The following is an 18,631-nucleotide window of genomic DNA, read 5'->3' on the forward strand; positions in this document are numbered from 1 at the left end:
CTGCCGATCGGAAAATGCGACGGCGGGGATGGCGAACTGACGCATATATTGTCCCTGAACGTCGAGAGCCAGAGTATGGCAAAAAAAAAAAGAGCTTTTCTCAAAGCTATTGGCCGCCCATAGCGTAGACATCCTCCTGTTACAGGAGACCCACCTTTACTCAGGCGCGCAATCTTCCCGATTCCAGATCCCAGGCTATACGGTGGTCCAACGTGAGGACACTTCGAGGCTCAAAGGAGGGGTTAGCGTTTACGATAAAGAGCCATCGAAGGTAAGAGTCATTGAGAGCGTAACGGACAGCAATGGGGTGAACCGAATTTCCGTGGAAGTAGGTGGACTGTGTTTGCATAATATCTACAAACCACCTAGAGCGACTTGAACTACACCACCGGTACCGGTGGTCAGCCATCCTTCCATTTGTCTGGGAGACTTTAATAGCCACCATCACGAATGGGGCTACCGAGACTGCAACGAGGCAGGAAGACAACTCCGCTCATGGATGGACTGCAATGATCTACACCTAGTGTACGATCCTACAGCCAAGGGTACCTTCCGGGGTACCCGCCATAAGAAGGAGTATACTCCAGACCTCACCCTCGTTACGAAAGGCGCGAACGGTGAACCGCTGCAAGTGAAGCGAACATTCCTCGGGGACTTTCCGCATAGCCAGCACAGGCCGGTTCTTGTCACAGCTGGGGTGACAATACCGAGGGTGCAATCTCTCCCACTTTGCAGATGGAACTTCAGGAAGGCTCACTGGGAGGAATTCAGTTCCTATATCGAGCAGGTATGCCCTGCCATTCCTCCCAAGTCCAAGAATATAACCAGATTTAGCAGGCTACTGGTTAAGAGCGCTCAACGCTCTATTCCACGGGGCAAACGGAAATTATACACCCCTAATCAGGCTTTCGAGCGCGGTGTCCGCAAGGCGTACCGTACGATTTTGGACTCGTTACCTGCGGAGGAGTCGGACTGGACGACCCCGTTCAGTCCCCGAAAAGTGGGTGCAGCCATTAGCGAAGTGAAGAAAGGCAAAGCAGCAGGGATAGATGGTGTATATCCCGATATGGTGACGCATCTGGGCCCGAGGGCACGGGCCTGGCTAGCAGAGGCAATGTCCGACGTCCTTGCAAAAGGAAAGCTTCCACAAGTGTGGAAGCATGCGAAGATAGTTGCCATCCTGAAGCCAGGGAAACCGGCGAAGGAGGCAGACAGTTACAGACCCATTTCGCTGCTGAGCTGTCTTTACAAATTGTTGGAGCGTGTTCTATTAAACCGATGGGGGCCGGTCCTAGACGCTGCCCTGCCACCCGAGCAGGCGGGCTTCAGGGAAGGGAGGTGCACCACGGAGCAGGTCATTGCCCTTACAGAGCATATTGAGCACGGTTTCGAGAGAAAACAGCAAACAGGTGCTGTCTTTATAGACCTATCAGCGGCGTACGATACGGTCTGGTTCGAAGGGTTGATGCTCAAACTTGCAAAAATCATAAAGTGCAAAAAGACCTTGAAGTTGTTCTCTTCGATCTTAGGGGAAAGGCAATTCCATGTCGCGCTGGGAGACGCCACGAGCAAAGTAAGGAAACTGAAGAATGGGGTCCCTCAGGGGTTGATACTTGCGCCAATGTTGTTTAACGTTTACATTAGCGATATGCCGAACACTTCCTCCCTGAGGCTGGGATACGCGGACGACTGGGCACTCGTTACTCAGAGTAAAGTGTGGACCCGTCTCGAGAGCGTACTCAGCGAGGACTCACCAGACTCAAATCCTACTTCGACAAGTGGTACCTGAAGATGAACACTTCAAAAACCGTGGCCACTGCATTTCACTTATGCAGTGCTTGGCACACCCGCAAACTGAATGTCCTAGTCGGAGACCAGCCACTCCCATATGAGCCGCATCCAAAATATTTAGGAGTGACGTTGGATCGCAGCCTTACCTATCGGGTGCATCTCGAAGGAGTTGCCCGGAAGATAGAGAAACGGAATAGTCTTCTGAGGAAGCTGGCGGGATCGACTTGGGGCGCTAGCCAAGCGCTCCTGAGAACGTCCGCCCTGACACTATGCTATTCCACCGCGGAGTATTGCGCTCCAGTGTGGGGTAAAAGCAGAAACGTTGAGAAAGTGGATGTAAAACTTCGCAAGTCGATGCACATAGTGTCAGGAACGCTAGCAACAACCCCTAGAGAATGGGACCCGATATTGGCAGCGATCCAGCCCCCCGATGTCAGGAGGGAGACGATTACGGGAAACTGGCTGAGTAAGATCAAAGAGAGAGGGAATGGGGATACCCCTCTCATGCGCATAATGGACGGTGCCCCCGTTTCGAGCCGAAATAAGTCCCGGCAACCCTTGTACGCAGAATCCCTGACTACGGACAGAGCTGCACATACGAGATGGAAGTCGGTTTGGACGAATTCAATCCCTCGTGGCGGCGGGGACCTACACTCCTCTAAGCTTGGTGAGAAGTTGCCGGGCTTTGATACCAGTAAGAGGAGACACTGGGTGGCTGCGAATCGGCTTCGGTCGAGGAGCTCCCTAACGGCAAGTGCGCTACATCGGTGGGGTCTAACTACCTGTCCAATATGTCCACGCTGTGAGCAAGAACCCGAGACGGCAGAGCATCTAGTCGAAAGGTGTGTTGTGACGATGCTACCGGGCGGGTTCGCGACGGTACACGAATGCGGACCGGACTTTGCTGATTGGGTCGATCGTCATAACATAGTAGTGTGAACCATAAGAGGCTGCTGCCATGTACTGCTTAGGTGGAATGCAGTGCCCACGGTTTTTGAAGTGCTCATCTTCAGATACCACGCACTGGTCGAAGCAGGATTTGAGTCTGGTGACGTCCTCGCTGAGTACGCTCTCGAGACGGGTCCACACTTTACTTTGAGTAACGAGTGCCCAGTCGTCTGCGTATCCCAGCCTCGGAAGTGTTCGGCATGTCGCTAATGTAAACGTTAAACAACATTGGCGCTAGGACCGAACCACGAGGGACCCCATTCTTCAATTTCCTTACTTTACTCGTAGCGTCTCCCAGCGCGATGTGGAATTGTCTTTCCCCTACGATTGAAGAGAACAACTTCAATGTCTTTTTCCACCTCATGATCTTTGTAAGTTTGAGCATTAATCCTTCGCACCAGACCGTATCGCACGCTTGAAGTGGCACTAAGTGCTTTGCAGTCCTATCCAAAGGGTAAAAAGTAATTACCATTCTTCGTTTAACGCAACAGAAACTGGAATAAACATCGACCTTATAATGCCTTGTAGCTATGAAGAATTACTTTTCTATACATGTCAAGCAGTTTTCTTTGAGGATAAGTTAATGAACTCATGTTTTTAGTTCAAATCAAATAAATGGCTAAATGGAAATAAAAGAGTAAGCTGCCTTAATGAATAGTCAAAACGGAGAATCAATGGGCTTAAAGCAAAGAATATTAAATTGATCGATAAAACTATGCTTGCTAGAATGATCTAAGCCGATTATGTTTTCTTCCGCGTATTGGCGAGTTGTTCAATGTTTTATATACAAACTCTATTACATTTTTTTCGCACCGAAATGTAATCCTGGTTTTATTGTCTTCCATAGTTTTGATTTGATTTCAGGAGAGTGATCGTATCTTAGTAAAGAAATGCCAATCGATTGCAAATACTAAATAACAATGTGAAATTGAAGGTAAGCTTCAATTTAATAAACGAAAACAGATACTGTGGACGTTTCGGGTTTCCCCTTTATCAACAAAACAGGATGAATGAAACACTGCAGACGAATGATATAATATTCAATTTCGCAGTTATGGATTTCTTTGAGCTTCGAGCAGCAACATTTCCATTGGAAAAAACTAAGAGATTTACACAAATGACAAAGCACTGCAAGTTAATAAGAACCGCCTCTCGGGAATTACAAATTCATTTAATATGTCATGTTTTTATGTTTAATCTTTAATATTAAAACTACATACGAATGTCTGTAATAAATAGGCATAAACATGTTTTATTTAGCCACAAGACAGCAGACATCTTGATGATATCACTATACCTTAAATCACAATTTAATATTAACCTCATCAGATATCTTGGTATTAAGATAATTTTTCCTTTGGAGTACGCAGTGGCCGAGTGGTTAACGTACTGCACTGTGATCCGGAAGGTCCCGGGTTCAAGCCCCGCTTCAGACAATTTCGTTTTTTTTCCTTGGGCAAGATCATCAAACCCCACTTTGCTCACTTTGGACAACATGGCTGATTCCTGTTGACATCAGACAACCTGCTTGGTGGATTATCTATATTCCTTCATGGAATGACTAGGCGACGGGATCTAATTGTGCAGCTTTGAAAAAGGGCGTTATTTTATTTTTAATCTGCAAAATCAAACGACCGTGGGAATATCTCATATTATGTCAAGATCAATAGGCTCCCGATGACGATCCGAACTCGTTTCTTTTTAGGGATGATTTTTGTTTTTTTTCGTATCTTTCTTTTTCTGGCCCCGTTTCATAAGAATGTTTATCTTACTTTTGAGCATGCTCCATAATTGTTCACATGTACACACAAAACAATTATCTAGCCTAGTTGTTCATGTCTCGTTTTACACGTTTCTATTGGCCATTGAACCTTTGTAAAGCACTTTGAGCATGTGTAGTAAATATTGCGCTATATAAATGCTCGAGTTTTTTGGGGGTTTTTAAAAAAAATATTTTTATTGTTTTTGATTTTTGTTTTTACATCTTCTAAATAAATTTATTGCATTTTTTTACAGATTTGGTGTGCCATCTACTTTATGTTTATCTTCATCTCCATGCTAGTCTTCAGTCTCGGCTCATTGCCCACCAGCAGGCGAATTCATCCGTCATTTAAAGACATTCGGGAAGACATTATGAACTGTGAGTAATTTGTAAATTCAAACACATACACATACACGCGCACCGCGCTCGCGCACCCACATACACAGAGAGAAAGATAGACGCAGAGAGAGAGAGAGAGAGAGAGAGAGAGATATAGAGAGAGGCAGAGACAGAGAGAGAGAGAGAGATAGAGTTATTTTTTTACTTGAAGTGCAACTACAAACAGATACTTATTCCCCACCAGTTAGTCTTGATGAAGATAGTTTCTTGACCATAAGTGCTCGTTCAAAAAGGACAGGGCGATGTAATGCGTGAGAGAGGGACAAACCTGACAAAAGGGGTTGATACGTCATCAAAGTAGCTAGTGAGAGGTCGAGGACCGCCATATTTTGTTATGCAACCAGGGAAACTGTGTGATTTTGTCTTTTTTATTTATTTTTAAAAATTGTTTAAATATATTTTTAAATATTTTTAACATATATATATATATGTGTATATATATTTAAATATTTTTTTATATTTTTTAAATATTTTTATTGTTCATTAAAAAAAAAATTTAAAGGCCAAGTTTACGATTTCAAACTAAATTGGAAACACTTTACTGTACTTTTATTATGTACATTTTAGGTCCAGCTCAATTGATCGGGTTTATTTTAATAACAATGAGAGCGATAGAAATAAGAATACACCGACAAATAGACGAGAGAGAGAGAGAGAGAGAGAGAGAGAGAGAGAGAGAGGGAGAGGGAGACTTGTTTATTAGGATCTATCTATCTATCTATCTATCTATCTATCTATCTATCTATCTATCTGTCTGTCTGTCCATCCATCCATCTATCTATATATCTATCTATCTTTCTATCTGTCTCTCTGATTTATCTATCCATCTATCTATCATTCTATCTATCTATCAATCAATCAATCAATCTATTTATTTATTTATTTATTTATTTAACTCCCTTCAACCATATCTATCTATCTATCTATCTATCTATCTATCTATCTATCTATCTATCTATCTATCTATCTATAAATTATAAAAACAATGAAATAATAGTGCTCAACTCTTTGATAAAAGGGTTTATACTATTATTTAGAAAAGTGAGTGGAGCAGGCACTTATGTTGGTAACAACAAGATATGAAGTGAATAGAAAAGTGCCAGAAGACAATAGAGAATAAAAAATTTTCGCGGCGGTGGTGGGGTTTGAACCTGCGACCTTATTGGTACGACAACTCCGCCTGGCAGGTGAGAGCGTGGCTCTACCGTGTGAGCTATCCACGAACACAAAAAATATTCGTTTCAAACCCAAAGTCATTACTAGATCCCTCTCTCACCCACTTCTTGAGACCGCCGATTCGTTCGTACACCACCATCGCGAATAATTTTGACCAGCAGTTAAGCTTAATAGCCAATATTCTCAACACAAACATATAACATAGAAACGATTGAGACATTGAGTATGCTCCGGTGTATGGGGTGAATTTTTAATTCAGAAAAGTGAGTGGAGCAGGCACTTATGTTGGTAACAACAAGATATGAAGTGAATAGAAAAATGCCAGAAGACAATAGAGAATAAAAATTTTCGCGGCGGTGGTGGGGTTTGAACCTGCGACCTTATTGGTACGACAACTCCGCCTGGCAGGTGAGAGCGTGGCTCTACCGTGTGAGCTATCCACGAACACAAAAAATATTCGTTTCAAACCCAAAGTCATTACTAGATCCCTCTCTCACCCACTTCTTGAGACCGCCGATTCGTTCGTACACCACCATCGCGAATAATTTTGACCAGCAGTTAAGCTTAATAGCCAATATTCTCAACACAAACATATAACATAGAAACGATTGAGACATTGAGTATGCTCCGGTGTATGGGGTGAATTTTTAATTCAGAAAAGTGAGTGGAGCAGGCACTTATGTTGGTAACAACAAGATATGAAGTGAATAGAAAAGTGCCAGAAGACAATAGAGAATAAAAATTTTTCGCGGCGGTGGTGGGTTTGAACCTGCGACCTTATTGGTACGACAACTCCGCCTGGCAGGTGAGAGCGTGGCTCTACCGTGTGAGCTATCCACGAACACAAAAAATATTCGTTTCAAACCAAAAGTCATTACTAGATCCCTCTCTCACCCACTTCTTGAGACCGCCGATTCGTTCGTACACCACCATCGCGAATAATTTTGACCAGCAGTTAAGCTTAATAGCCAATATCTCAACACAAACATATAACATAGAAACGATTGAGACATTGAGTATGCTCCGTGTATGGGTGAATTTTTAATTCAGAAAAGTGAGTGGAGCAGGCACTTATGTTGGTAACAACAAGATATGAAGTGAATAGAAAAGTGCCAGAAGACAATAGAGAATAAAAACGAATCGGCGGTCTCAAGAAGTGGGTGAGAGAGGGATCTAGTAATGACTTTGGGTTTGAAACGAATATTTTTTGTGTTCGTGGATAGCTCACACGGTAGAGCCACGCTCTCACCTGCCAGGCGGAGTTGTCGTACCAATAAGGTCGCAGGTTCAAACCCCACCACCGCCGCGAAAAATTTTTATTCTCTATTGTCTTCTGGCACTTTTCTATTCACTTCATATCTTGTTGTTACCAACATAAGTGCCTAAAAATTCACCCCATACACCGGAGCATACTCAATGTCTCAATCGTTTCTATGTTATATGTTTGTGTTGAGAATATTGGCTATTAAGCTTAACTGCTGGTCAAAATTATTCGCGATGGTGGTGTACGAACGAATCGGCGGTCTCAAGAAGTGGGTGAGAGAGGGATCTAGTAATGACTTTGGGTTTGAAACGAATATTTTTTGTGTTCGTGGATAGCTCACACGGTAGAGCCACGCTCTCACCTGCCAGGCGGAGTTGTCGTAGCAATAAGGTCGCAGGTTCAAACCCCACCACCGCCGCGAAAAATTTTTATTCTCTATTGTCTTCTGGCACATTTCTATTCACTTCATATCTTGTTGTTATACTATTATTTCGAGCATTCGCTCTCATCAGAAGTGAAAGTGAAATAGGTTGTTGTTTATCGTACTATTTCGGCATCGCGTTTATGGTGGTTCGTAATTACATAAAATGTGTTTGTTTCTATGCCTGCATGGAGATGTTAGTTTGTGTCTTCTATTGAATTTTCCTTTTTTCAGTTTTGTGATGATGTAGAATTTTTCTTCCAAGCAGAGAAGAGGGGGAGTACGACTGTGCTCTGGAGATGATTTTCCATGTAATGATGTATTGTATGTTTTTTTTTTTTTTGAATCTGTTGTTTGGACTTTCTTGCTCATTTGAAACATATCTGTTATTAGTAGGAATGGATTAATAGTGTGAAGAACGTGGGAATTCCTCTCAACCTTTCAGAATTTAATCCTGTTGGTTTCTAAACGTGACAGGACCATGTGAACATGTAGTTTGGTCATTATTCAAATATTTGTGTACATGAGTAGTACAATACCCTCTCTCTCCCTCTCTCTCTCCCTCTCTCTCTCTCTCTCTCTCTCTCTCTCTCTCTCTCAAGCAGTTTTAAGTAGAGTGAGTGACAATGATACGTGTGAATAAGTACTTGGCGATAGGCAGTGAGCGAGAGCTGAAGTGGAGTCTCTGGAGAGTCTCATTAATAGGAGAAGATAGCAATAGTTTGGGCATGTCTGTCGCAGACCTGATGAAACACTGATAAGAAAGGCTCTGCGATGGAAACCCCAAGGAAAGAGGAAGACAGACCGCCCCAAGGAGACACGGAGACGTACCTTAGAGAGGGACCTAAAACAGAGAGGTCTGTCCCTCGAGATGGCCCCAAGAATAGCTGCTGACAGGACCAGGTGGAGATTTCAGCAAGACCAGGAAAAAATGAAGCCTTAGTACGTCATGGCATTTATAAAGTTAAATTCGGTCTGATGTTTTGATTCTAAAACAATAAGTACCTACACTATTTCAAGTTTAAAACGCTTCTTTCTTGTACCTTTAAAAGAAGATACTATTTATCATCATTGGAGTTCAATGTAGGTTTGTTTGTTTTATTTTTTTGGTAGTCCTAACACAACCCTTCACGTTATTGTTTCAGGCACCGAAACTGAATTTAAATTATATTTCTGCAGTTCTTAAAATAAACGCACTAATGTTTCTACATCTTATATCACAGCAAACAAGAGTGTTTCTTTGATTCGCATGATGTCCTTTACTGCCCAGATAGAGACGATAGGTATCACCAACATTATGATTGATGTTTTCTTCACCGTTGAGTTTTTGGTGCGCCTTGTTACCTGCCCCAGCAAAAGTTCATTTCTGAAGTAGGTGGACATCTTCTCTCTCTCTCTCTCTCTCTCTCTCTCTCTCTCTCTCTCTCTCTCTCTCTCTCTCTCTCTCTCTCTTTCTCTCTCTCTCTCTTTCTCTTTCTTTCTCTCTCTCTTTCTCTCTCATACACACACACACACTCTCTCTCTCTCTCTCTCTCTCTCTCTTCCTATATTGCTCTACCTCTCTCCTACTTATCTATCTATCTATATATCTATTTCTATCTTTCTTTCTCCCTTCCACCACCACCACCCCCCCCTCTATCTCTCTATTTCTCTCACTATCTCCCCCCCCCCATCTGTCTCTCTCTCTCTCTCTCTCTCTCTCTCTCTCTCTCTCATTCACTCCTCCATTTTCTTACCTCATTTCTATACCCCTTTTTCTCTCCCCCACCCCACTTCTTCTTCTCCTTCCTCCTCCTCCTCACCTCTACCTCCCCCTCCTCTTCTTCCTCCTTTTCCGCTTCATTCAACCTTAAACACAAAGCGTTCTTCTACATAGGTAAAAATCTCTTAATTGCAGAAGAGGTCATAACATCCTGGATATGGTAATTTTGGGAGTTGCCTGGCTCAATTTCTTGTTGGAAGAAGCTTTTGCCGCCAACCCAGACTCTTATGGAGAAGTTGAAAGTCACATCAACGTCATATTAAGCTGTTGTGTAGTTGTCCGGGTCTTAAGGGTGTGTCACATTGCCAAGCACATGCCTGCCATGAAAGTAAGTGTGTTTAAATGCCCCCCCCCCCCACCAAAAAAAAAATCCTTCCGCTACGACATCATTAGATGCCGTCGCCTTGTTGTCGAAAGTGAGCAACTTGGGGATTAATAATCTTGCCCAAGGAAAACAACGAAAGTGCCGGAAGCGAGGCTCGAACCCAAGACCTTTCGGGTCACAGTGCCCCCCCCCCCCCCCGGGTAGATGCCAAAGATAAGTTTAAAATCTTTGATTTGTATTTAAGGTAAGCGATCTGATGATAGACACGAGTACGATATTTGAGTCATTGATATATAGACAAGAACAGAATAAATGTCGTTATTTACCTCTTTGTTATTGATTTTAGACCATCAGTGGAGTGATTAGTTCTCATTAAATTCTCTCGTATAAGACTATAAACGCTTAAGATTACACATGGTTGTGTATGTTGGTACGATTAATCTGGCGAACAGAATTAGTGAGTATTTTACTTAAACGCAAACCATAAATTGTCTTCATTTTGAAAAATATCAGCACTCGTCGACTTTATGGAACAAGAGAAGCCTGCTAAAAGATAGAAACATTATTAAGTTTTTCAAACCTGGACTTCTGAAATTTAACATTTTCCGGACTTTCGAAAGAAATGAATTAAAACCCGAAAACCTCACAGCAGAAAAGAAAACTGGATGATGTCTTCAACCGTAGGCAGAAACAGCAATGTTTTCAAGTGCATGACCGATGCTGCAACGGTATATACAAGATATCAGAAAGCTTATTGAGCTTATAAATCCCCAAGGTATATTTATCAATTGGCCATCATGTCCAGCTTAAAAAGAGATCTGGTGATATTTGGGTGGTTTTTTTTTCAATAAAATATGGACTTTTCCATCTGACAAACATCGTCACCATCACAACAAGAACACATGGTGACACCTCTTTACTGGAGCTAATAATTAAGGATATTCAGTCATTTATTAAGCTGTCTGTTGTATTTTCCATTACACTTCTACACATGTGGTTAAAGTATCCTATTATTCTTTTTAAAAGGCATTTTGCTATAATGCACACAGTCTCCTTATCATGAGAGGAACAGCGCTCTATATAAATTAATAATCATCATCTTTATTATTATTATTATTATTATTATTATTATTATTATTATTATTATTATTATTATTATTATTATTATTATTATTATTATTATTATTATTTAATTATATTGAATTATTATAGATTATGCAATAATTGAATACAAGGAAAAAAAAAGAATGATTTTACAATCCCATCAATGTCTAATAGTATCTAGCGACTTGAACTTATTTGCAGGTCTGATAACCTAGTTCCTTATGGGGTCATTGTTAAAATGGAAATATCAAAAATGAGGAAACATTTTGTCCATTACAACAATGTTAAACTAGCCCATAAGCGGGTCGGATGCCAGACCTTCATATGTGTGCAGTCGGTATCTTGATATCCTTTTGTTTCAAAGAGCAATAAATAATTGAAACGAATCGATTTATTTCGGTGCGATAAACATTTTTGAATTCCCCCCCCCCCCCCCCCCCCCCCCTTGCATCATGGGGAAATGATTATGAAAAGGGCGATGAAAACATTTTGTTCTGTTTTGTTTGTTTTGTTTTGTTTTGTTTTGTTTTTCTTTTCTTTTGCGGGGCGGGGGTCGTTTTTATTTTGGTTTTTTTCTTTTCTTATGTATGCTAATGAAGCTTTAAGCAGAGGTACCACTCGACCTCATAGCCGCTCATTTAGTTATTACTTTTAATTATCATATCAATTAACTCTATAAAAAAAACAGCTGATGTATCTGAGCGCTAGAGAAAGCACAGCAGAACTTCTCCTGTTGGTCGCCGTGGTTGGGTCTGCTGTCCTTATGCTTGGCACCGCCATGTTTCTGGTGGAAACCTTCGACAAACTGCCTGGGGATATGGGAATGTTCCGTCACGTGCCCTATGCCATGTGGTGGGCTATGGTTACCATTACAACAGTTGGGTAAGAGATACTACTCAGTAAGAAATAAATTGATATTATGCAGGCACCCGCTAAATTAACCTTATACTACATGAAAAAGTTTAATTTTCCTTTTTTTTAAAAAAAAAAAAAAAAAAGGACAATTATACACTTACAAAACCCGTTTTCTTGGAAGATGAAATTTTCTTTTCAAGAGCTTCCACGTTTTATTCAATGATAATAACATTATTTATTATTATTATTAATTATTATTATTATTATTATTATTATTATTATTATTATTATTATTATTTATTATTATTATTATTATTATTATTATTATTATATTATATATTATTATTATTATATTATTTTATTATATTATTATTATATATTATTATTATTATTATTATTATTATTATTATTATTATTATTATTATTATTATACTAATAAACTTTATTCATAAAAAAAGGCATTTTCTCGATATTTTATGAATGATGTGATGTGTGTTGCTTTTCATTACCACACACACACACACACACACACACACACACCACAATATATATATATATATATATATATATATATATATATATATATATATATATATATATAATGTTCTCGCACTGTAATCATAGAATTTGTGAAACAAATGTTTTTCTGCAACATGGTTTTCGAAAGTTTTTATGCCTCATCAATCCATATCATGTTATGTTATGCTGTTGTTGTTGTTGTTGTTGATGATGATGATGATGATGATGATGATGATGATGATGATGATGATGATGATGATGATGATGATGATGATGATGATGGCAATGATGATGATGATATATTTTCTTCAGAGAATAATTATTGTTATTAACGAGGAAAGAAGAAACTTGAATCTTGAACATTGAACCTATTTTACTCGAATTTTTTCTTGTACCAATCGTATTTGTTGTATATTAAATATCTCGTCATTTCCCAGATATGGTGATTTCTACCCTACAACAACTGGTGGCTATTTTGTTGGCGCGCTCTGTGCAATGTCAGGACTGCTGCTGATTGCCATGCCCATCGCTATCATCGCAACCAACTTTGCCGACTTCTACTACAACATGACATGCCGCGATCATTCCCTCAAGAACGAACAATACCTTAAGACTCACAACCTCGGACACCCACCTTGGTGTCCTGGCTCTACAAAAGGGAATGACTCGCCGTTGCTGACGAAGACAGGCATTGAAACAACTAATGGCAAAAAGATGGATTGTAGTATTGAAGATTTGGAGAACTCCTAATATTTTTAATGTTATGTTTAAGATCTGAAGCTGAGGTAAATGGATTTTTTTCGTGTCAAATGTTACCAAAAGACAAATAAATTATAACATATGAATAACTCCGGAAGCTGTGTTGGAATTACGAGGCTTTATTGGTCGACTTGATTTTAACATTGAAAAATGATCCCAAAAAATGAGACTAACACCAAATGTACTCTTAATCAAGAGCATGGTGACAAAACACTTTGGGGTTTTGTTTTCATTTTGACAGAAAAGCTTTACTCAATGAGTTGATGAATCAATATGACTTAAAGTGTCAATTTATAGTCTTAAACCTGAAATTTGTCAAGTCTGTAAAATATTAACATATAAAACATGTCGCTTATTATCGTCTACAAAGTTGGCACACGGCTGAACAAGGGACAGGTATATAGAAATGATTTGATGCATTTCAATATCACATTCTATCGAACCGATTTTACATGAATGCAATCTTGAACAACTTGGAGTTTTTTCTGTTATTTTTTCTCTAATTAACATAGTGAAAGGTAATATTAAAATAGCTTTGTCTTTGCGCCTCATACGACATGCGATTATATCGAGACAAATAATCAAAACGGAAACGATACATCGAGATATCGAGGAATTTTTGTATCAATGATGCAGTAGCTTCTTTTTATTTTTGGTCAAAGTTAAGTAATATTGAGTATAATTGGGTTACAATGATCTCGAGATCTACATTTTTCCTTATACAATGCTATTCGCATAAATGACTCCATATGCAACAAGTGTACTAAAGTATATGATTTTAAACACCGACTAATACTGAAGGGAAATGAGTAGAAATGTAGAATTCCGTAGAAAAATATAGATGCTTAAATTTGATTTTAGATTATGCCCTACTGGGGCAAAACATGAAGCATTGTAGTTAAAATAAAACTCCATCTATTGATTATAAATCTTCAAATTTTGTTATATATATTGTGTGGAGCAATTGGTGCATCCAACAAAAAAGCTGTATTATGAAAAGATGATCAAATATCTTTTTTAATCATATTCAAATAATTACTTTCGAAAGGAAGCATTACATTTGTTTTGCTATTAAACCCTTTTTTTTGCCAATTATTTGAAAATCGTCACATTTGTTACGATACAACCAACATTTTTCGTATTAAAATATCTTATACAAATGGAAAGAAAAGAAGAAAGAAATCTTTGATATATTTACAATAACTCAATGTTGTGTTGTAAATCTTGTTTTGCTCGACAAAATTCATTTTGTGTTGTGTCGTTATGACATTTCAGTAAAAAAACAAACTTGAAAATGGTCGGTAAAGAGAGAGTTAAACAAGATCTCTGATGTTCGTTCGCTATACTAGATTAAAGGCATATAAATCAACTAATATTTGAATACAAAAAAAGATGACTGCCTTGGGACACGATCTGTCATCATTAAGACTAAGAATAATGATGAAAGAATTCAATCTGAAATTATTATCGTCTGTTCATGCTTTAACCAATGTGTTTCCGCAAAAGATATGTCCTATTTTTCCTTTTATTCCAAATTGGAGAATTTGCTATTAAATTATTTCTTTAAAGCATAGTCTACCATGCTCAAGGCATTTAACAGTGCTTTATGAAAATGTTTTCGTCTCGGTAGGATTACAGTTCCCAATTTCTATTCATATATGATCCACCGTCTCACCGTATTTTATCGGGATGCACTCGGTGAGGAAAATTGAATTCATAGACGCAAATATAAAACTCGGGTTTTATTTATGTACGTTATGGTGAAGGATAAATACTATTTCTTGCACTGGAAAAACGTCTAAAGTCCTATTTCTCATCATTTTATTTCTAAATTCACCTTCTGGGGTCTGAATAATCATCCCGACATAATACCGTTTTGAGACGGAAGGTCACAAATATCAAGTCGGCCGTAATGCGCAATTAGCCGTTTTATAGTATCGGGCATTGCTTATAGCTAGAGTGGGTGACGATGTCAGTTAAAATTCCTTACACAAGCACACACCACTGGCACTCGATATTCATTTGCAATCATTATCACTCATTCAGTCACTTACCTCGTCCTGTATCGTTTACCATAGTATAAGACACGCACAGTGGAATATAATAAAATCATTTTATTGTCCCATATATAGTCCACTGAAGCCCATTTTACTGGTTAAAAACCTTTGCGGGAGTGCCGCTGTTCTTCAACGATTGTCTTGAACTTACGATATGACTAAGATTACAATGTACAAGGTTTCGAACCAGCGATTAGACACCTCTGTGATTTGTCTTCACCAAAGGCATTTTGTAATACTTTCTTCTGTCGAATCAGCAGTGAATGGGTAGCTCAGTTTGTTAGGTCTTCCGGAAATAACTTTGCGATAGAACAGCGTCATATCCAACATGTAGCAAATATTCGTTGTTATCCATTTAACACTACAAACCTGGGATATTCTCTATCCTACTGCCAATTTGGCACTAAAAGACATAGGCTACATTTTAAATGTATTAATGATTATTCTTTTTTTAGCTCAGAGCCCTAATGACCCACTGTGGCGCCAGGCAAGTAATTGTGCCTTTATTGCTCTTGATTACTTTTGAGTTCTCTATGAAGGGATCAAGCCATTCATTGGCATTGACGTAAATTGTTTATATTTAATCCCTAAAAATGGGGCATTGCGAGATTTTACTGAAGATTAGAGAGGAGTAATAATGAAATGCAAACTTAAGAGCATTAGTGGGTCGATTTCATTATTTATAACCAATCCTTTGACCTGGATTAACCATTTGCAAGCCTGTTTCGCTTTTGTCTAACATGAAATCATTCTCATCCCTTTAACTTAAAGTGCAATAACAACCGTGAGCCAGTTAGGTATCAATGAAGCAAAAAAAAAAAAAAAATCAACGTATATTTGGTCTTGCTCTCTTGGTGAAAATAATACAATTTACTATCAAAAACACATAAAGGTGGAAGTTGGTACCATTGTTTGAAAGAAGTGTAATTTCTCTAGATTAATTTCTCGGTCTAAACTCCACTCTCTCAAAAAACATTTAAAAAACAATTTTGACCTGAACACCTTTTTAAGATATGAATCAATTTAAAAAACGATCATCAACTTCAGATTTGAAACATTTTGACTTCGCCGAAGTCTCGGGTTTGAGAGTTTTTGCCAAGATGAGAGTCATTTAAATCAGTCGATATTTGAAGGATGAGAGGTTGAAAAACAAAACCGCTGTGCTCTGATAAAAAAACACATTTTGCAAATTTTGGACAAAAAGCTCGTCCTTCAAATATCGATCGATCTAGGTCAAGGTGATCTAAGACATAGAACACGTCTATCTGGGTCGTTTTGATCGAAATATATTATAGTTACGAGTTTCCAAGCCACACTTTTTTAATGTTTATTTTTTTCAAAATACGACAGAAAAGGCATGATTCTTTAATAGAGACATTCCATTAATTATATACATTGGTGTTCCAGCACAAAACCACAAACTCTTGCCTACTTCTTTTTTTATTCCAAACTACCACTATAAATTATTTTTGTTTTTTGTGTAAGTGTATAAATGTTTATGTAATTTTATGTAATTAATAAACTTTATGTAATTTGGTTACTGTTTGTCATCCCTTACGAAGGCTAACGTTCGAAACGCATCTTGTTATTATTGTTGTTGTTGTTGATGCTATTGTTGTTTTTATTAGTGACTATAAGCTATTTAAATCATTTCATTTTTATAATTGCGGGTGGTTGGATGGGAGCATCACCCTTGAATCATATACCTATGATGTTCGCATGGGTGTACGATCCGATAGTGATGTCGTTTCTACTTCTCTTTACTAGCCTATCCTGCTTCTTTGGTTTGTGATTGTATTTTTGACAGGGGATATTTTTTTCTGTAAATCTTCTGCCTGTTTGTTCTTGGTTATTTATAATTTAGCTTATGATATCTTTAGGTTATGATTTTGATTTACATTTGTACTATTTTTGTTGGATTGCTTGTTTTTTTTGTTTCAGCGGTCTCTCATATAACCTCAATTGTGTTGGAAGAGACCTAAAGCAACAAACAAAAAATTCTTGTAATTCAATATTAAGCATATCTCGTTGAGGTATTTTTTTTGTTACTTGCCGCATTATTTTACTGTTCTAAATTGTTCATGTTTCGCCTGATCATGATGTGTTGAGTATCTTTATTAACTTATTAAACGTTTCAATCGAAATTTACCAATGTATAATTATAAAAATGTGTTTCAATGACTCATCATAACGGTGACTTGTTATGTCACAAAAATTCAAGCAACGTTAAGCGTCATCAGTGGCCAGATGGTTGGGAGTGATCGTGAAAGTTTTGGACCCGATGTGTGTCCTTGGGTAAGAGGCACTGCACGCACTTTATCCCACTCCACCTAGGTGTGAGTGATTGCCTGGCTACAAAAAGTGATAGATATTGTAAGTGTGTCGATACAAAAATGACGCCTAACAGAATACTGGTCCCGTATGAAAGGGAAATATGGTTCCAAGTGGCCTACTGGCTCAATAAATAAAACATTACGAAGCACATTGAGTTTGATTAATCTATGGAAATGCGCCATATAAATGTTCATATTTATTATTTATTTATTTATTTTATAAATGAACGATTGATGTCACGCGGCTAAATAAAATCTCACCAACTCTTTCTGCCACAAAAATCATAACCAACACGTAAGCATACGTACAACCTGTAATGCTTTGTCTTTTAGCAAGGATTTAGTGAGAACTAATCATCATTTTGATGGCCTAAAACAATAGTAAAAATCCGTGTGGTGTCAACTTCCTCCATTCCATATCTATTATAATTATTCAATTATTTATGTATTTAGTTTGATTTTATATTACTCATGAAAATAACAATTATGAGCTATAATTATTATTGAGCATCGCTTTGAATGATATAAAAACTCCTATACAATATTGATACAATTTTACTACAACACCCTGACCAAACGCCTTTAATCATTTTGGTCAGATTTCCTATGCTTATCTTATCTGATCTTATTCAAAACAAACTAAAACAGAACTTATCCTTTAATTCTACCGTCTTATGATAAAAAGGCGAAAGCGCCGGGAGCTTAGTTTTTGGCTATTGGCCCAATTTTATGTAAGTGGACTAGATTTAGATATTTACTAGTATAGTAAATGGCCTGATAGTCTTAAGTCTGAGCGGAGCAAGTGACGAAAAATTCGGATTTTATGAACGTTTTCTAGTCTCTGACTAGCTAGGTTCTTGCATAGAAATGGGCGTTGTAAGGACGGTGACTAATTCGGTTATTTTGTGGTGGTAACATCAAGCTTTCTTGCACACAATGGCAGGTAAGATACCAGCCTTCATACTTTCAACGCAAAAGATTTCCAAAGAGGAAATTAGTAAACACATCCGGAATAGACATATATTGTTTCGTTTCATATTTGAACTTACTTTGCCATGATGACTCAAATCACGTGATATTGAGAGTCGACTGACCAGACTACAATGGTGTCCATGGTCGACTGTCTATATTTAGGCCAATGAAAGTTTCATTGAAG

At 38.4% G+C, this 18,631-nt stretch overlaps 1 protein-coding gene across 3 annotated transcripts in view; it reads left to right on the forward strand.

Annotated features, from left to right (window-relative positions):
- LOC144968764 (voltage-gated potassium channel KCNC1-like) overlaps nt 1-15,968 on the forward strand; it is a 70,812-nt gene extending 54,844 nt beyond the window's left edge. For all 3 annotated transcript variants that reach the window (XM_078907418.1, XM_078907419.1, XM_078907420.1), the window contains exons 4-8: nt 4,756-4,879; nt 8,985-9,132; nt 9,659-9,851; nt 11,641-11,834; nt 12,764-15,968. In XM_078907418.1, coding sequence (XP_078763544.1) covers nt 4,756-4,879; nt 8,985-9,132; nt 9,659-9,851; nt 11,641-11,834; nt 12,764-13,076 — 972 coding nt within the window. In that variant the 3' untranslated portion in view covers nt 13,077-15,968. The remainder of the gene's footprint in view (nt 1-4,755; nt 4,880-8,984; nt 9,133-9,658; nt 9,852-11,640; nt 11,835-12,763) is intronic.
- The last annotated feature ends 2,663 nt before the right edge of the window (nt 15,969-18,631 follow it).

Source organism: Berghia stephanieae, chromosome 3 (genome assembly GCF_034508935.2).
Source record: "Berghia stephanieae isolate SIO BIC M18660-M18661 chromosome 3, UCSD_Bste_1.3, whole genome shotgun sequence".
In the NCBI taxonomy this organism is placed as follows: Eukaryota; Metazoa; Mollusca; class Gastropoda; order Nudibranchia; family Aeolidiidae; genus Berghia; species Berghia stephanieae.